General features: G+C 36.7%; 1 protein-coding gene across 1 annotated transcript in view; it reads right to left on the bottom strand.

Annotated features, from left to right (window-relative positions):
• Nucleotides 1–21,430, bottom strand: part of dclk1a (doublecortin-like kinase 1a) — a 278,189-nt gene that overhangs the window by 49,903 nt on the left and 206,856 nt on the right. Inside the window, exons 6-12 of the mRNA XM_059963285.1 lie at nucleotides 16,809–16,896; nucleotides 15,125–15,233; nucleotides 14,535–14,592; nucleotides 11,870–11,989; nucleotides 11,508–11,654; nucleotides 5,231–5,364; nucleotides 2,248–2,325 (exon numbers count right to left, since the gene is read on the bottom strand). Of these exons, the coding sequence (XP_059819268.1) occupies nucleotides 2,248–2,325; nucleotides 5,231–5,364; nucleotides 11,508–11,654; nucleotides 11,870–11,989; nucleotides 14,535–14,592; nucleotides 15,125–15,233; nucleotides 16,809–16,896 (734 nt within the window). The remainder of the gene's footprint in view (nucleotides 1–2,247; nucleotides 2,326–5,230; nucleotides 5,365–11,507; nucleotides 11,655–11,869; nucleotides 11,990–14,534; nucleotides 14,593–15,124; nucleotides 15,234–16,808; nucleotides 16,897–21,430) is intronic.

The following is a 21,430-nucleotide window of genomic DNA, read 5'->3' as shown; positions in this document are numbered from 1 at the left end:
TCTTTGAAAATCTTTGTACTCTGCTGTACTATTTTTCTTTATTATGGGCTTAAGTAGCTGGAAATGGGCTTAACTACACAGGATTTAACAAATCCAACAGTAAGGTTACTGTAGCCAGTATCTGTTCAGTATAATATATCGTCACTTCATAACTTGTTAGAGCTTTGCAAAAATAACAGATCAAATGCTATATTAAAACAAATCTCTATTTCTTTACTATCATAATTGTAACAGTTATTTAATATTCTTATTGCTTATCCATTCAGTGTGCTTCCAGGATTAGTAATTAGTGTCACAAAAGTGCTCTAGAATAGAATAAAATAGCATATCATTATACCATATTGTACTACATTTTAACAAAACTATATGTAAGCAAGCTGTAGTTTTGGATTCTGATATTAATGGAACAGAGTAGAAATTAAATGACAAAATACCAGTGCAAGAGGCCATTCAGCCCATTAATTCTATGACAGCAAATGTATTACTTCACTGAAGTGATTTACCCAAAGTACTTAAACAACTTGAAGTGTTACAAGGTAGAAAGTCATACCAAGACTGAAATGAAAACTGCCGTTAAATACATCAAATACAGTTCTGAAGGTAAAGATCAGCTTCAAGACAGTTTTCTGGCATTTTGTTTTAACAATGCTCTGCTGATTGCCATCTATTATCATCAGAGCTTGAAATGGTAGATAAAAATAAGTTCACACATCTCCACTTCACATTGGAAAAAAATTGCTGAAATGTTCCTTTGCATTTGCCAAGCCTGATTTCTATATTGTCTACAGGCACTGGGATTTTGTTCAGTTTTTTGTTCGGTAAAAAGTATCCTCAATTAAAATCTGCTATAGCATCATATGTCAATAAAATGAACTAAGTAGCTTGAAAACAGTTTGAAGTACCCATGCACATGAACTAGTTTTTCAGGACACAGCAGAAGGTCATATTTTTAAGTTCTATGTGTCCGTCACAACTTAACATCAGCAAAAATAGTCTACTTGATCTAAATTATAGAAATAAAATACTGCATAATTCAGGTAATTCATTGATTTATGATCTTGTGATAAGACTGTAGCAGTCGCATGATTGAAGTTGTTATACATTCTTGATGGTTATATATCATTTCTCTTAACTCATCAAATATAACACAATGTATCTCATCAGTAGCCAATTGCAGCTGTCTTTTACTATTATGAACTTCAGCTGAACCTGTGAATAATTATATGAAGATGATGAATTATCAACTCTGCATTAAGTGAGTGATTATTCATAGCTGTTCTGTAAGGAATTTGGGGAGCAATCTGACCAAGTGAAAGAGATAAATTCATACTTGATTGAGATAATAAGACAATGATTGCAGGTCCACAGATACCTATCAACCTCATATGCCCTCATTCATTCCAGAATTATACTAGTATGCGTCAATTTTGAAAGAGAATTTAAATCAATTTAATATAAAATATGAGCATGTACACAATGAAAGCAATTACAAACTACTGCCGAATAATAATTTAAAACAAAACTAAAAATATGCTATTTTTCCATTTTCAGTTTTAATGCCCTAGCCCTGCACTTACATCTCTAATTACACTATTACGCCCTCACTCTTTATTGCACTCTCATACATTATTACTCATCTTGTCATTAAGATCAGTTTTGATTTTTTTCCCAAAAATGTGTTGATCACCCGGTTTCTCTTTCTGGCTCAGCTGGCATTGTTATATTTTTAGATCTCTCACTACAATCCTATTATTAAACAAAAAGCTTGATTTTGAAATTCTCTTCACCACGTTTGTCCTTTTCATTCTAACCTCAGCAATTCTCCGAGATATCTGCAGTGCACCAAATGCAGACTCTTGACTTTCCATTACACTCCTCCCAATGTTGTGGTCTACAGTCTTATACATACACATAAAAAACCTGAAATAACCTTACTAGACCGCCCCACGTCTCTGTTCTATAAGCTTCTCCTTCAAAATAAAGCTGTTTGACCAAGTGATCAATTATCTGTCACAAAACATCCTTAAACAGCTCAGTAATATTTCATGTCCATCTCAGCCTCAATGTTAAAGCTGCTATTTAATGTCTTCCTGTGAAAGTGTTAAAATTTGTTAAAAATGTTAAAACTTGCTTTTTTAAATCCATTTAAATAAAGAAAAAAAGCAAGGTCCATGTTCAGCAATGTCCCACAATATCCACAAAAATGAACTGAAAAGCTAAAAACGAAATCATCTGCACAGTACATACCCACGAAATGGAGGGAAACCACAGAGCAGAATGTAAGTGATCACGCCAGCAGCCCAAATATCCACCTTCAGTCCGTACCTATGAAAATAAAAACTCATTTAGATATGTATAGATGTTAGAACAAAAATCTGCAAAACTCATATTTCAATATGGATCACTAACAAGGCTCATGCAATGTCCTATAGACTATGTTGAGAATATTAATTCGTGCTGCACTGTATTCAAACGCATTTTTATCCTTTCTCTCTCAGACAGAGCACTCTTCATTTAAATTCTGTGCTGTAGCTGTTGCTGGCCCATTTGTTGTTTATTAGGTGAGTAAATCAGGTTCTGACTGTAAGTACTGATCCACCACTTCAAAGGCAATACACTGATAGTAAAACAGCGAGAGAAGTATTTCCTTTCACTTACACCACCTAGCTTTAAATCAATAAGCTTCTTCTCTCCTAGAAAGTAAATCAGCTGTCTTAATGCAAAATTTAAATGATCCCTTAAATTTGGATTAAAGTTGCCATGAGAGTGTTTGTATGTATAATGAAAAATGTCCCACTGAAGTAGGAGCATTGCTTTTCTAACATGATCAGAACTGAGTAGCCTTATTTTACAGGGATAAATTCTCTGCAGAGTTTACATAAGCTAGTTTTAAAAAAGAAAAAAATGTTCTATTTTAGTTTTTGTTTAGTCATGCAATAAACTCAGTTCTGAGTGGGTTGCACTTAGCATGTGAAAGTTAAAAATATTCACAAATTTAAAAGAGGTCAGAAACAGCTGCTGAGTACATGAAAAATAAATTCAATAGAGATGATGACCATAGAGTATCGCAAAGGCACAAATCCTTTCTCTCATTATATTTATGCCAACTATGATGCCAAATTAAACTCAACTCACCTAAGATTAGAGTGAAATGAACCATGCCTGCACATGGTCCATTTCACTCTTTTCCCTGCTTGTTCATGCCTCATCAATGTTGCTGTTTTAAAGGCTTTTTATACCTTTCTAATTTTAGCTTCTCTTGGCAGAATGTTCTCAGTACTTATCACTCCCTGAGTTGAACAACTTGCCTCACAGTTTAAACTTTCCTTCTTCAGCCTTAAATCTTGATATTTCTACTCAACGAAACAACTCTCTCTACCTTTTCTGGGCCTTTCATAATCTTGTATACAGCTATCATGTCGTTCCTCAGCTTTTAATGTTCCACAGAAAACAGTTCAAGTTTACAGTCATAGAGAACTACAGCAGCAAAACAGGCCCTTCTGCCCATCTAGTCCATTCCTAACTGTTGTTACGCCTAGTCCCATCCACCCTCACCTGGACCATAACCCTCCACGTACTTAACCAGACTTCTCTTAAATTTTGCAACTGAACCCACATCCACCACTTCCACTGGCAGCTCACTCCACGCTTGCAACAGCTTCTGAAAGAAGAAGTTCCCCTCAGGTTCACACCTTATCCTTACATATGATCTCTAGTTCTAGTTTCAACCAACCCAGTGGAAAAAGCCTGCTTGCATTTACCCTACCTATACCCCACATAATTTTGTATACCTCTATTAAATCTCCCCCCATTCTCCTATGCTCCAGAGAATAACCTATTCAACCTTTCCCTATAACTCAGATCCTCAAGTCCTCACAATATCCTTGTAAATTTACTCCACACCCTTTCGATCTTGTTGATACCTTTCCTGTGACCAAAGCTGCACACAATATTCTAAATTTGTCCTCACCAACGCTTTACACAACTTCAATATTACATCCCAACTCCTGTACAGAATGCCCTGATTTATGAAGGCCAATGTACCAGAAGCCCTCTTTACATCCCTGTCTGCCTGTGACGCCACTTTCAAGAAATTATGGATCTGCAATCCCTTTGTTCTACGCCAACTTTCCCTAATGAGTCCATGATTTTCCAAATGCAAGTAAATCCTGTCTCTCAGAATCTTCTCCAATATTTCCCTATTACTGATGTAAGACTCATCAGTTTACAGTTTCCATGCTTGGCCCTGTTTCCCTTCTTAATCAAAGGAACAGCAGTGGCTAATGACTACTATTCATTCTTCTGGACCCTCAGCTGAGGCTAATGAGGAGGAATCAAAGATCTCTGCAGGTCTCGCAGCTATTTCCTCACTTGCTTACCTCAGTATTTTGGGATCAATCTGACTGCCAGGACCTCCTTAATAATTTTCAAGGCAGATGTCACCTCATCCATCTTGATATCCTCTCCCTAACTTCTACAGATGCACCATGAAGAGCATTCTGGCTGGCTGCATCAGAGTCTGATATGGGGGATTGCGGCTACTTCAAGGAGCAGTGCCTCAAAAAAGTGGGATCCATCATTAAGGACATCACCCAGGACATTCACTCTTCTCATTGCTACCATCAGGAAGTAGGTATGGAAACCTGAAGGCACACACTCCCTGATTCAGGAGCAGCTTCTTCCTCTCTGTCATCTGATTTCTGAATGGACATTGAACCTGTGAACACCACCTCCCTACTTCTTTGATTTCTTTATTTTTGCTATTTAACTATTTTATTTCTCTATTATTATGTACTGCATGATACCGCTACTGCAAAGTTAACAAATTTCACAATATGTGCTGGTGATATTAAACCTCATTCTGTTATCACCTTTTTCCATACCCTTCTTGTGCTGCTACAACTGCCTTACATTCTTGGGTTAGGGAAGGGAAGAACATTGCTCAGAATTCCTGAATTCTATTTATTGAACCTTGACAGAAAGTTCAAGTTTGTCCATGAAGTCATTCACAATTAAATGGCATTATTATTTAGTTCTATAAAAGAAATCTAGCCTCCTGTTTGATGTGGCATAGGACAGCTGATATCAAAGGAAACGTAGACAAGTATTTCAATTCTGGTGAAAAATGAAAAAAAAAATGGAAATCATAATAGAACATGCAAAAATACTTAAATGTATTGCTGAGAGGAGGATATTTGTACATGGTAAGCATATTCATATGGTACAATACCCAGTCTCTGCAATTATTTCCGGAGCCACATATGTAGGTGTTCCACAGACAGTGTACAAAGGCCCATCTACTACCGTGGCAAGGCCAAAGTCCCCTAGTTTCAGAGATTTGCTTCCATCTTGATGCTCATATACCTATGCAATAAAATACAAACAACAGGTGTTTGGGTACATGCCAGCTACGCACTTGTTTTTCTATAGCAATACACTGAAATTGTGACCCTTTCAGTTTTATAATCATGGTACCAGTGGGGACAGCCATTCATAATGTCATATTTAACTGATGCAGATTCAAAACTGTGGTCACTAGTTAAAGAAAACATAAAGATGCAGACAAAACACTTCGATTCAAAGGCCGATGCTAATACGTGCGCGTCGTTAAGAATTTCTGTCCCATCTGTGGCTGTGCCTCTCATCCCAATTTGGCCTCAGTAGTCAACTCAGAACCCACGAGATTGGAATAGAAGCAAATCCTAAAGGATGGCTTAAGAAGAAGAGTTAAATGTTTCATATTTTTTCTTAATTGTCAAATGTTTCACATAGTTGCTTTGTGAGTGACTTTACTCCCCTTTATTGCTGCTATTATTCCCTTCACGTTATTAAGAGAGAAGCAGTGTTCTGTTCTTTGCCTTAATAAAACAAACTATTAATAAAACAGAAGTCTACTTGCTAATCAAAAAAATCTATTTAAAAAATCGGCCATCTAGGGAACAGAAGAACCATTCCGGGTGTTATTTAATCACACTCATTACCTTGGTGATCGTGTGGCTTAATTGTTCTCCGGCATTACGAAAAATAATAAACATTTGTTATTATAACTACTAATTTGAGACTTAAGTGCCCCATAATTCATTACTGTTCAAATCACTGTCTTATTTCCTTTGTGCTTAAAGAAATTAATTCCATAGCTAGTCAAGGATCAAGCCAAGATTACAGAAACAATAGCACTTGCAAAAAAATGACCAGCTAAATTACAACTGAGGACAAGGTAATGTTGGGTTTATTTTGTATTGTGCGAATTACATTTGTTCCACTTTGAAATGCAAGTCTCTCATGTATATATTATCCCTTTACATAGGTATGGAAAAGAATTGAGGAACAGTAGCTAACCAGAATCCTGTGTAACAGTATTTTAGATTGTTTTTATAGTCTTATTTATGCAGCAAAATGTGTTAAGGAGCTGTTCAAAACAGAAATTGTGCAAAAGTGGGGGAAAATAAATAACTAAAGGCACGTTTGAGAGAGAATTTTTGTAAGCGGTTAAAATCGCACATTAAAAACAATTGTAAGAACTAAATTATATTAAATAGAAATCTAATAAATTTTAAAGGAAGTTAAACTGTGGGTGCTACAGATGTGAAACAAAAGTAGAAAATGCAAGAAACAAACATAAGGTCAAGCAGTATCTGTGGGCATTGTGATTTTGGCCATTTTGATTTATAAAATTGTAGTCAACATCATGCATGCATCAACCTATTCCCTGAGAGAACAGCTCAGTACTTAAGCATTTCATATTTTCAATTTATGACGATCAACAATGGGCAGACAAAAAGGTACAGAATAGTTGAGTAAGCAATACAACATGGGTTAGATAAAGACAGCTAGGGAAAAATCAGTAAGGGTTTGAAGCTATAAGTTATGAAGTATTTCTGGTGATGAAGTCAATACTTGAGGTATTCTGGGGCTTCAGGTCCCAGTGTGAATGGCTAACCTGTTAATGCCCTCAATAAAGTCAAATTTCATTGTGTTTGCTACATGCTCAGTACAATTGAGGCAGTTCTAAAGACAAATTATAAAACATTGCAGTGAATTGTGAATTTTGGGTTAGCTTTTAGCATTTATTTTTAGACTAGCTTCTCTCAAGAGGGTAATGTGAATTTTTAAAAGATCATTGGCTCCACTTTTTTCTCCTTGTTCATTGGTAATATTCTATCCCAACTCACTTTTGAGATTAGTGGAGAGCGGAACATAGTGGAGAATATCCTGAGTGGTTGCATCACAGTCTAGTTTAGAAACATCAATGCTCAATAACAGAAAAGCCCACAAAAAGTAGTGGATACAGCCCAGCCCACCACTGAGTGCATCTACGAGGAGCGCTGCCACAAAAAGGCAGAATCCATCATTAAGGACCCCTACCATCCACACAATGACCTCTTCTCACTGCTGCTATCAGAAGGAAGTACAGGAGCCTTAAGTCCCACACCAAACGGCTCAGGAACAGTTATTACCCTTCAACCATCAAGCTCCTGAACCAGCTTGGATAACTTTACTCAACACTCGAAATGATTCCAAGTTTCATTTTAAAGCAAAACAGATGTTGCATGCTGACCAGGTAATTTATTTGAGATACATGTTGGCTGTGATGCTGGAAGGATTCCCTATTGTCCTTGAACAGAGATCTGGATTGTTTTATCTGTTTGTGATGGGACGGATATAGTCTCACTTTTAAGTACTTGATAAATCATGTTCTCAGTATGATTTATTTACTTAGTTATTATCATTTTTACCTGTTTTTTGATATGCACAGTTTGCCTTCTTTTGCACATTGATTGTCAGTCTTTGTTTATGTGTAGTTTTTCATTAATTCTGTTGTAGTTCTTTGTTCTACTGTGAATGCATGCAAGAAAATGAATCTCAAAGTAGTGTATGGTAACAAATACATAATTTCATAATAAATTTACTTTGTCTTTGATTTATGAGTGTGGAAGTCTTGTTGTTAATCTCAACTTCAAAGACTTCATCAGAAAACGTAGGCTGACATATCACTGCAGCAGAGAAGATGTGCTCCACTAATAGAATGTTCGTTCCATTACAAATATGCAAAACAATCCAAAACTGTATTCAAGGACAACAGGGAATCCTCCCATAGCATCAAAGCCAACACATATCTCAAATGAATTACCTGGTTACATGCAAAACCATTTTATGTTGAAACCGTATTTCCCTCAGTGACTGCATTTCAAACATTTTGGAATGCCTAGAGAAGGCAATTATGCTCTATCTCCTATCTTCTTATCCTAGCCACTTTTATTATGAACACAATTGTGTTTGGCCGCTCAAGCTACTTAAGCAAGCAAGTGGGGCACATACAGTATATAAAATTGTAATGCTCTTCAACTGTTAAGTGTTTTAAAAGTGTCCAGCCTCAACGACCACTAATCTACAAAGACTTAAGCTTGTAAATTCAATATATTTTTATGTAAAGCTGGAATTAGGATAATTAATAAACAGGTCACAATTGAATGGTACAACTGATAAATAATTGTATCATGTAAGTGACCTCAGAAACTTGTCCCAGCTTTACTATTTTAAATTAAATTGAGATTAATTTATAAATATGTATTTCTAACCCACATATGACTTGCATTGGATAGATCCAGATTTATAGAAGTAATAAACACAACATTGAAAAACTTTTCCCCAGTTCTTCGAGCTGTTTTACATATATTTTTATTCAATTTTTAAGATAGTTACATAGAATGATAGAATAATGTAGTGTAATATCAGCTCTCTCCCTCCCCTTAACCCCTCCCCCCTTTACATCCCTGTCTAAATAAAAAGAGAAAAAAAAACAGAAAAAGAAAGAAAGACTGCCTGGATATCAGAAGATCCCCACATGCTCCATGGAATTCAAAATTGCTTTAATATATATATCTATTTCTCTCCCCAGATAACTAAGAACTTTATCTTCGGAGGACCTATATACTTAATCCTATCTTTTGTAAGTATGGATGCCAAATTTTCAAAAATATGTCATATTTATTTCTTAAATTATAAGTAATTTTTTCAAGTGGAATGCAGCTAAAAATTTCATTATTCCAATGGTCCATACTTAAGTATGAATCTGATTTCCAAGTAACTGCAATAGCTTTTTTGGCTACTGCCAGTGCAATTTTTATGAATTCTTTCTGATATTTGTTCAATTTAGGTTTCGGTTTTATCCCTTCTATATCACCTAGTAAAAATAATATTGAGTTATGTGGAAGTTGTATTCCAATAATTTGTTCCAATAAAACTCTTAAATTTATCCTAAAAGGTTGAATTTTAAAACAAGATGAGTGTAAAGAAGTACCAATTTCTTGATTACATCGAAAACATTGATCAGATAAATTTGGGTTTAATCTATTTATTTTTTGTGGTGCAATATATAATTGATGTAAAAAATTGTATTGTACTAATCTAAGTTGGACATTTATTGTATTTGTCATACTGTCAAGACATAATCTTGACCAACTTGTTTAATCAATTTTAATATTCAAATTAGTTTCCTATTTTTGTCTTGACTTATGAATTCCTTGTTTGTCTGTTTTTGAATCAAATTATACATCCAAGAAGTAAATTTTTTAATTTTTCCTTTTTGAATTAAAGTTTCTATTTCATTAGGCTTCGGCATTAACATTGTTTGACCAATTTTATCTCTTAAATAAGTCCTTAATTGGAAATAACAGAAAAGAGTGTTATTTGATATTTTATATTTAAAATATAAAATATATTTTTGAGCTGTTTGATAATCACAATACAATTGTGTTTAAATGGTAATGAGTGGAATAGCAGATACTTCTGGCACAGAAGGTTACCATTTGGCCCACTGTATGAATATCAACATGAAAAGAACCGCCCAGCCTAACTCCAACTGTTAGTTCGGTTTCTGAGTCTTGTAGGTTAAAGAAACATCAAAGTACTTTGTAAATTCCACAAGAGCTTCTGCCTTTATCACCCTTACAGGCCACCAGCCTGATGACATCTTTTAGGTGGGGTTATTTTCCTCAGGTCATCTTAACTCAAGTTTTTACCTGACTAATGATCATTCCACCTCCAACTAAAACAAACAGATTTCTTTTTTGTTTTACTGTCTAGCTCTCTTAGCTGCCTTTGTCCCACTTGATGATCTTTACCTGAAGCTAAAATGCTCCAGTCCTGACAAAATCAGCTTATCTTTACTGATATAGGAATCATTGAAACAAGACATTTGTGATTTCAGTGATACCTACATCAGAAAAGGTCATGTCTGGAGTCTTCTCTTTGAATCAGAAGCAAACATGATGATGTGGCATTCCTCCCTTCGCAACCAGATTTTTGACTTCTTGACCAACACACAGCAATCAGCAGCAACACCTCCTCAATACTTGTGCCCCACAAGGCTGAGACCTCCGCACTCCCCTTTATTTCCTATACACCTGGCCCAACTCTGCTCTGACTATGGTAGGCCAACTCTCAATTAATAATGAGTTGGAGCACAGGGAGGGCATTCTGATGGCATGATGTCATGACAATCATTTTTCCCACAGTGTCAGGCAAACGTACGAGATGGTTGTGACGTCAGGATGGGTGCGGGGGGGGGGGGGGAGGTAATGTACATGCTCCTTTTTCCATGTCATGCACCAATGCTGTTCTGGTCCAGAGGGTTAAGAGCGTCAAGCTCCTAGCAGTGAACACCACCAACCACATAGATAACACAGTCAATGAATACACACCAGTGCCTCTAATTCCTCAAGAGACTGGAGATGTCCACCTCATCCTCACCAATTTTTATCAATGCCTCACTGGAAGCCCCTACATGGTGCATCATTGCTTTGCATAGCAACTGCTCTGCCCAAAACTGCAACAAGCAGAAGAGGTGTGGACACAGATCTGCACTTCACAGAAACCAGTCTCCGCCCTGTTCAGTCTGTCTACACTTCTTGCTGCCTATATAATCAAAAACCTCACCCAGACACTCCTTCTCTCCTCTTGCACCACGGACAGAGTTCAATTGCTTGAATGCACGTGCCACCTGGCTCAAGAATAGCTTCTTTCCTGCTGTCTTAGGACTCTTAAATGGTACCCTAATATGATAAGATGGACTCGTTACCTTACAATCTACCTTGTTATGGCCTTGCATCTTATTTTTTCCCTTCACTGCACTCCCTCAGTAACTGTAATCACTTTATTCTGCATTGTCACTGTTTATCTTTGTACTACTCAGTGATTGTTGGAATGGAATGATCTACATGAATGCCATATCCATGGTACATGTGACAATTAAAAAAAAAACAATTCACCAACCGGGGCTACACTTAAAGCAGACCAGGCAAGGATAAATCTCATAAAGGTATTTTTGATATTCACCATTATTTTGAAAAATAATCTTTACTAATAATAAAAATATATGATTTAAAAGTTATAGGGAACCTTCTATGAGGATGGACTATTGTTACATTGTTTCATTAATATGCTCACATTTTGCTCTGTTATCAAATACAGTAGTATTTTTCAATGATACTTATTTTATAACTTACCAATAGATTTTCAGGTTTGATATCCCTATGCACGATGTTAAGGCTATGCAGGTATTTGATAGCGCTAGCCAGATTGTAAAGCATTCCACTGGCATCACGTTCTGTGTATTTGTTGGTAGAAGTAATTGCATCAAAAAGATCTCCACCCTAAAGAAATTATATCAGTGTATGGTTACCTTTTGAGAAATATATCCATCAAAAATTCCAGTAGATTGCAATTACATAGATGTAAATATTTCAATAATTTTACTGCTTTCAAGTCATTAAAACTTGATTTGATTATATATTTCAGAAGCATTATTAACAAATTTTATCAAATTATTTATTTTTTTATTACTCATTCATCAGTAAAATAGTCTTACCTTGACAAGTTCCATGACAAGATAAAGTTCATTTGGTGTATCCATCTCTTCAATTAAAAGAACAATGTTTGGATGTTTAACTCTTCTTAAAATGGACACCTCATTTTGAATCATATGCTCCTGTAAGAGGTACAAGAAGCATTATTTTTGTAATATAACATCATAAAACTTTTCTGCTTACCCTTGTCAATGCAACCACAAAGCTAGTTCATCATTGTTTTGAACTGTTCCATTATTCTATACGATAACAGATGATCCTCTTCCTCAGTAACAAATTCCCATTCTCTGTGCATACCTCTTTAGGTATTTTCTATCTAAAAACATTTTGATTTTTTTCTTGTTAGGTTTTGCCAGAAATTCTAGTGTACATGGAAGCACTGCTTCCTTCAGCACAAGTCCCAAGATGTTTAGCCCCACAGACTTATTCACAAGTATGAGGCAAACTCTACTAGTAATTCGCTGACAGTGCTCTGTGGTTGCACTTCCCAACAAGTTTAATGGTCAAGCACAAGCTTTGCCAGAACTCTTCAGAATGTATGTACCTGTCGTCAGAATCTGAGTCAGAAATAAATCCATTCATTTGACACAAGAGATTCTGCAGATGCTAGAAGCCATGAGTAACACACAGTAAATGTGTGAGAAACTCAGGAAGTCAATGGAGGGAAATAAACAGTTGATGTTTCAGGCTGAGACTTTTTATCAAGACTTCATCAGATCAGGATGAAAGGTCTTGACTTGAAACATTGACTTTTTATTCCCCTCCATAGACTCCGTCTGACTTGTGCTGTATCCAATTAGCCAGCTCTCTGGGTTCTCACACCATCTAACTTTCCACAGTAGCCTTGCAGAATCAGCATTTTGTAAGCGTTGTTCCATTCATTTGAATGTGAATTGTTAGTTCTGTGAGGATCAGTAAGAATGTAAGTTATCTTTTTTTATATTTGTTTCCTTTTAACATTACTTAAAATTTGATTGTTTGTAATTTTGAAAAATAAAAATTACATTTAAAAATAATTTTCTTAGATTTTAACCTTTATTTAGATGCTTTAGAAATTCAGAAACTGTGGCTCAGAATTTGCTTGCGCAGGCTCCTCTGAATGCAGAAAAGCTATCTTGCAGAGTCCTGCATTATATCCCTTACTAGCCAAAAGACTTTAAAAAAAATAATGGAATGATTCTAAAATGATTTTAGAAGCTTTTGACAGAAAGCAGCTTTGCAGATATATATACATTCCTGATGCCTTACATCTAAAAATAAATTCACGATTTTTTAAACCAACAAAAGTTAAAAATAATAAACACAAATACGTTAAAATAAAAGCAATATACAAAGAAGAAAACCAAAAAGCCAGATAATCTCTGCCTACACAAACTGCTGTATGTGTGAAATAAAAGCAGAAAATGCTGGAAATGCTCAAGAGGTCAGGAATTGTTGGTGGAGAATGAAACAGAGTTAATATTGCAATTCCATAACCTGTATAACTTGCAGGGTATTTCCATTTCTCTCTTTTTATAACCCCCTCTTTACCACTTCTGCAGGTCTACAATCCTTAACGAAACCAGTAAGCCATAACTAGCATAACATAGGATTCCTAAACCAAAATACTAGGGAATACCAGCAAAGTCCAGCTCCACTCACTTCAGTGTGCAGCACAGCTGGGTAAGGAAATTAGACCTCAAAACAGTAAGTTCAGGATTTCCAGGCTTGCATTTCCCATCAGAATTACTGAAACATATAAATATAGAAAATAGGTGCAGGAGTAGGCCCTTCGGCCCTTTGAGCCTTCACTGCCATTCAGTATGATCATGGCTGATCATCCAACTCAGAACCCTATACCTGCTTTCTCTCCATACCCCCTGATCCCTTTAGCCACAAGGGCCATATCTAACTTCCTCTTAAATAAAGCCAATGAACTGGCCTCAACTGTTTCCTGTGGCAGAGAATTCCACAGATTCACCACTCTCTGTGTGAAGAAGTTTTTCTTCATCTCGGTCCTAAAAGGCTTCCCCTTTATCCTTAAACTGTGACCCCTCATTCTGGACTTCCCCAACATCGGAAACAATCTTCCTGCATCTAACCTGTCCAATCCCTTTAGAATTTTATACGTTTCAATAAGATCCCCCCTCAGTCTTCTAAATTCCAGTGAGTATAAGCCTAGTCGATCCAGTCTTTCTTCATATGAAAGTCCTGCCATCCCAGGAATCAATCTGGGATTGATTCCTGTACTCCCTCAATGGCAAGAATGTCTTTCCTCAGATTAGGGGACCAAAACTGCACACAATATTCTTGGTGCGGTCTCACCAAGGCCTTGTACAACTGCAGTAGAACCTCCCTGCTCCTGAACTCAAATCCTTTTGCTATGAATGCCAAATGAAGAATCTGACTGATATCTTAGACAGATGGCAGTGCTAAGGGAGGACATTTTTTTATACGTTGAAGCTTTTCTGTATGAGTTCAAGAGCAGCGCTTCTTCTAAACTACCCATATCACCCTGTAGCATTACTCATGGCCCTGCCACCAGTCAGGATATTGTGGTTCATCTTCAGGATCATCTACATTTAAGGGAATAAGGAACACTGGTGACAAGATCCATTAATGAAAATCCAGTACATTATTTTCAAGCAGTAGCAGCTTAAGAGAAAAAATAAGAATTTCTGTACTCACTTTTCCTCTACACTTGCTTTTATTAATAATTTTCAAAGCATATTCTCTGCTGGTTGATCTAATGGAAAAAGCAAAAAAAAATTAAAATGCTTGCTCAGAACAAGTACGACTTAAAAGAAACAGTTGCAAGTGCAGTCAGACTAGATTTAATAAAAATTATGATCTGGAGACCATGAAGATATTCAATAAACACTTTTTAATCGCAATGTCCTCAACAGCACTGTAAAAAACTGATAACATTTTCTTCAATGGGTACACCATCAAGGAGGTGTTCCTCTGGTCTGTGGCCTCAAATCTGATAGGCTCCCTGGTCACAAGTTCACAGTAAAGACCCTTGCATTACTTATTTTCAGGGGCTCCTAAACTGGACACTTACCGATTATGAATCAGGAACTTATACATAGTGCAAGGAATTTACAAACTCATTAAATAGTATATCTGAACAATACCAAGGAAAGGAGATGTGAAGCCACTTTAGTCACTTAATTGTGCTTATTAATTACTAGTTCCTCAAACATACCTTTAAGGAAAATACAACCAGATATAACAATAGACTCAATATACGAAGATGTCCATTTCAACAGACAAACCTTTCCATGCATTCTTTCACAATTGCAAAATTTCCATCCCCTATTGTTCTGCCAACTTTGTAACGTTCAGCTATAGATGCTGGCACCTGGAACTCTTCCTCCACAACTTCTGCAATAAAAAGGTACTAGTTAAACACTTCATCGAGAAAATAAGACCTTTGAGTCAAACTATAGGCTTGAAATTACTGTCATTCATAAAAGTGAAAAATGTTTAATACTCCCTTTCAATGCAAGTGCTAACCAGATGAACAGGTTTACGCCTTTGATATAATAATGTCAGAGAAAGACATATAATGCATGGGTATAGTCCTACTGTTATTGCCAACAGTAATTTCTAACCTAAAATGTTTTAACATTTAAAATATGTCATTTTAATGATATTTTATGGTTATTGGTCATAAAAAATTACATTATTGTATTTGTATAATAGATTACATTAAATCTAATGACATTAGTTATTTGTATTTCTACTTATATGTGAATTATTCTTCCCAAAAACAATCCTACCATAGTAACATAGTGTTATTACATTATTGTGGATGGATAATTCCTGAGACAAATTTAAAAACTGAGGAAATTTATAAATCAACACATTAAACTACAAGGTATAAATGGAAAATACCATGAATAGCTAGAACTGCATAATGGAAGACAACTAAAAATTCTAAAGTTAGAGTAATAATGACACCCAAAGTGGGAAACCCTGAAATCCCAAAAGATCATTATGAGAATTTCAGAAAGTTAGCAGTATAAGATAAATGCTGAACAAGTTCTCCATAAATTATCTAATTTTAATCTGCAAGATGTATCAAGGACAATAACATTGATAATTAAAAATGCACATAATTCAATACTTGAAACCTTCACAACTTGCAAGATTTTGTAAAGAGTGGCAAGGAGGTATATTGTACATAGAACAAAAAGAGGAAATGTTACAAATGCTTTAAAAGGTGAGGCCTCATCTGTGGAAAGAGAAACAAAGTTAACACCTGAAGTTGATAACCATTTGTGAGAACTTAGAAATATTAAGAGATAAATAAGAATGTTAACTTGCAGAGAAAATGAGGAGGGTGTGGTGAACTACATATACCTGTCTGGACACGCCCCCTGCTGACTGCTCCTGTGGCTCCTCCCACAGACCCCGGTATAAAGGCGATTGAGGCCTGAGCCTGGCCTCTCTGTCTCCAGGATGTAGTATGGTGGTCGACCACTGCTTGTTCCAGTCAATAAAAGCTAATATCTCGCCTTTACATCTCAGAGAGAGTTATTGATGGTGCATCAGAGGGTCTATTCTCGACCTTCCCCATTGTTCTCTCCAACCCCTACCAATTTTTCTGTAATGTAAATCTTTCTGTTAAATCTATCTTTTTTTCCCAGTTCTGATTGAAGTCTTCAGTCTGAAACTTCAATTATCTTTGTCTCTTCACAGAAGTTGCCTCACCTGGTAAAGTTACCAGCATTTTCAGTTTTAAATTCAAATTTCCAGCATTTGAGAGTTTTACTTTTGAAGCATTTATAGAAAGCTAAAAAAAACTTCCCCTACTATTAACTGGTACACTCACACATGACAAAAAAAACAAACATAAACTATAAAAGAGAAAAAACTATACACTGTAATAGACCAATGTAACAAAAATACTACATGTTAAATGAATATTTCTCCACAAAGATCTAAGATTCATACCTTCGCAACCTGGCCCCTCATTATCATCTATGGAACTACAAACTTTGGTTGATGCCAGAGATGTTGAGGATCCACTGTGCTGAGAGCTCTAGCAGCAAAGAGAAATGTCATTGCAGTAAGTGAATAAATTACATTCCTCATAAACCTCATATGTCATTTTCTGCTGAAGTGCGTTAATAACCATGCAATGACTCATTTTATTTCAGTCCTAAAGAAAAGGTCAGCTGCAATAATGCTGAATAGTGCACATATAACTTGCTGAAATTAGTTATGGGAAAGCATTAAACTTTGCTTTCAAAGGAAAATATACTTCATTTCATGCAAACATTTGTAAATATTCATGGAAGAGTCTAATAACTTGAATTACATTTTAACATTGATCTCTTCTATTTAATATTATACAGCCTTATGAAATCTATTATTAGCTACTTCAAAAATCCTCTTTGCCTCCTCCTTTTGCATCATCTACAAATTTGGAATTGTGATTTATACATCCAAATCTACAAACGTTTGTAAATCCTGAATATATAATTAATGTAAAGCAATGGTCACAATTTCAACCCAGAGAATTCCACTGTGTACTAAACACCCCAACTCATTCCACCCTGAATCATTAGAGGGATCTTTCTTACTTTCAAATACATGCTGGGTTTTCCTTCTCAATAGACCACTCATTTTCTGTCCCTGATTATAATTTCTATAATATTCCCCACCATTATCACTGTTCATTGTTTTACTAAATGTTTCTCCAGAGATAAACGTTATATTAAAAGAATATTCTATAATATGTTTACAATAGACTCCCCAAAGAAGGTTCTGTACTGGAATGTAGAACTGTTCAAATTCAATAGTTTAAATTAAACTGTCCTGTTTTTATTTCCAAACTGGATTAAAACAGACTTCACCAAACAGTACTGTTTTCAAATCAAGTTTGCTTATAAGTTGAAAAAAAACAGCATCCTATTTACAGACTTTATAAACCTATTTTAAATCTGAATGGGTAATGTGACAATATACCTAATCCCTCTCACCATCTCAAAAAAGGGAAAATAAAGTAAAACCACGGAAAACCTCAAGTACAGTAAAAATTTAAATTCCATTTAACTTTGCATGCATATAATTTTGAAGTTAATAATGCTGTAATTATATGTGCATGGATCCCACAGCAATATTAGATGGCGAGCAGCTGTGCATTTATTTCCTCTTGAAATTATAAAGTTCTTTAGTTGTACAATGAAAATACACTTCAGTCTGCCTCTGTAGTGAAGGAGCAGTGGTTTGAACTGTCTGATGTTGCGATACTTACATGATAGTTAATATCTCTTTTGAAGTCAAGTTTTAGATCATATTATTTCAAGTACAACAATCTTTTGTACACTAAAAATTAGCTATCAAAACCATAGAGTCACATTCCTTAAGGTAGTAAATGTTATTGGTATTGTTAAAAAATTCAACAATTTTTGATATAGTCATGGATGCTGCAGCGCCAAGCCAGGCCATTTGGCCCATCTTTAATCTGCCTAGTCCCATCAAACTGCACCTCAACCATGGCCCTCTATACTGCACCATCCATGTACCTATCCAAATTTCCCTGAAATGTTGAAATCACACCTGCATCCACTAGTCGAGTTGGCAGCTCATTTCACACTCTCACCACCCTTACAGTAACGAGGGTCCATCTCATGTTTCTCTTAAACATTCCAACTTTCACCCTTAACCCATGCCTTCTGGTTATAGTCTCACCAAACCTCAGTGGAAAAAGTCTGCTTTCAGTTACCCTATCTCTACCACTACCAAATCTCCCCTACACTCTCCTATGTTCTAGGGAATAAAGTCCTAACCTATTCAACCTTTCCCCATAACTCAGGTCCTCAAACCCTGGAAATACTCTTGTAAATGTTTTCCTTATTTTTTCAATCTTATTTACATCTTTCCTATAGGTATGGTAGGTGACCAAAACTGCACACAAAACTATAAATTGGGCCTCACCAATGTCTTATGCAATTTCAACATAACATCCCAACTCCTGTACTCAATACATTGATTTATGAAGGCCAGTGTGCCAGAAGCTTTCTTATGATCCTATCTACCTTTGACACCACTTAAAAGGAATTATTCCCAGATCCCTCTGTTCTACCACACTCCTTGGTGTCCTGCTTCTCACTGTGGAAGATCTGACCTAGTTGGTCCTCGCTAAGTACATCTCCTTACACTTGTCTGCATTAAATTCAATCTGCCATTTCCAGACATTTTCCAGCTGGTCCAGATCCCACTGCAAACTTTGATAGTCTTCCTCGTTGTCTACTATACTCCCAATCTTGGTGGCATCTGCAAATCTACTGATCCAGTTTACCATATTGATAATAGACAAAAGGTGCAGGAGTAGGCCATTTGGCCCTTCGAGCCAGCTCCGCCATTCAATGTGATCTTGGCTGATCATCCATAATCAGTTCCTGCCTTCTCCCCATATCCCTCAACTTCGCTATCTTTAAGAGCTCTATCTAACTCTTTCTTGAAAGCATCCAGAGAATTGGTCTCCACTGCCTTCTGAGGCAGAGCATTCCATAGATCTAGAACTCTCTGGGTGAAAAAGTTTTTCCTCAACTCTGTTCTAAATGGCCTACCCCTTATTCTTAAACTGTGTCCTCTGGTTCTGGACTCACCCAACATCGGGAACATTCTTCCTGCCTCTAGCATGTCCAATCCCTTAATAATCTTATATGTTTCAATCAGATCCCTTCTCATCCTTCTAAATTCCAGTGGATACAAGTCCAGTCGCTCCAATCTTTCAACATATGACAGTCCCGCCATCCAGGGAATTGTGACTGATGAACAAGGACACCTAGATCTCATTGTACTTCCCCTTTTCCTAACTTGACACTTCACATTGACATCCAGATTGTTGATATGGATGGCAAACGACTATGGACGCTGCACCGATCCCTGCAGCACTCTGCAGGTCACAGACCTTCAGTCAAAGAGGTAACCATCTACTACCACTCTCTGGGTTCTCCCATAAGGCCAATGCCTAATCCAACTTACTACCTCATCTTGAATGCCAAGTGACTGAACCTGCCTGACTATCCTCCCAAGAAAGGGCCTGTCAGGGGCATTACTAAAGTCCATGTAGACAACATCTACTGCCTTGCCTTCATCAAATTTCCTGGCAAAGTCCTCAAAAAACTCTAAGTTTGGTTAGGCATGACCTACTATGCATGAAGCCAGGTTGACTTTCCCTAATCAGTTCCTATCTATCCAAACACTTATATGTACATTCCAATAACTTTCACACTGTTACTGTCAGGCTCACCGGCCTATAGTTTCCTGGCTTATTCTTAGAGCCTTTCTAAAACACTGGAACATCATTAGCTGTCCTCCAATCCTACGGCTCCTCACCCGTTCCTGAGAATGTTTTAAATATATCTACTAGGGCCACTTCATTTTCTGCAATAGCATCCCACAGGGTCCAAGGGAAGATTTTATCAGGCCCTGGGGATTTATCCACCTTAATTTGCCTCAAGGCAGCAAACATTTTCTCCTCTGTATAGGGTCCATCACCTTGCTGCTGCTTTGCTTCACATCTATAGATTCGGTGTCCATCTCACGAGTAAATACAAATGCAAAAAGTCCATTTAAGATCTCCCCCACCTCTTCTGGCTCCCTGTGTATAGATGACAACTCTGATCTTCCAGAGAACTAATCTTATCCCTTGCTATCTTTTTGCCCTTAATATTTCAGTAGAACCCCCTTAGGATTCTCCTTCACCTTGTCTGCTAGAGTAACCTCATGCGCTCTTTTATCCCTCTTGATTTCTTTCTTTAGTGTTCTCTTGCATTTCTTATACTCCTTGATTACTTCATTTGTTCCTGCTTGCCTATACCTGCTACACACCTCCTTCATTTTTCTTCACCAGGGCTTCAACATGTCTTGAAAACTAAGGTTCCCTAAACCTGTTTCTTTGCTTTTTATTCTGACAGGAACATACAGGTGTACTCTCAAAATTTCTATTTTGAAGGCCTCCCACTTACCAAGTACTCCTTTGCCAGAAAACAACCCGTCCAGTCCACACTTGCCAGATCCTTTCTGATACCACAAAATTGGCCTTTCTCCAGTTTAGAATCTCACCCCAAGGACCAGACCTATCCCGTAATTATCTTGAAACTAATGGCATTATGATCAATAGATGCAAAGTGTTCCTTTTTCTTTTTTTTTAATGTAAGAGCAGAATTAGACCATTCAGCCCATTGAGTCTGCTCTGCCATTTCATCATGGTTGATCCCAGATCCCACTCAACCCCATACACCTGCCCTCTCAGCATATCACTTGATGCTATGACCAATCAGAAATCGATCAACTTCCGCTTTGAACGTACCAATGGACTTGGCCTCCACCACAGTCTGTGGTAGAGCATTCCACAGTTTAACCACTCCTTGGCTAAAAAAAAATTCCTCCTTACTGCTGTTCTAAAAGGTCGCCCCTAAATTTGGAGGCTTTGGCCTCTAGTTGTGGATGCACCCCCCCCCCCACCAGAGGGAACATCCTCTCCACATCCACCTTATCCAGTCCTTTTAATATTCAATAGGTTTTACTGAGATCCCTCCACATTCTTCTAAATTCCAATG

The sequence above is a fragment of the Hypanus sabinus genome, chromosome 3 (assembly GCF_030144855.1).
Source record: "Hypanus sabinus isolate sHypSab1 chromosome 3, sHypSab1.hap1, whole genome shotgun sequence".
NCBI classification, from domain to species: Eukaryota; Metazoa; Chordata; class Chondrichthyes; order Myliobatiformes; family Dasyatidae; genus Hypanus; species Hypanus sabinus.
This window is presented reverse-complemented; position numbering and strand designations above follow the sequence as displayed.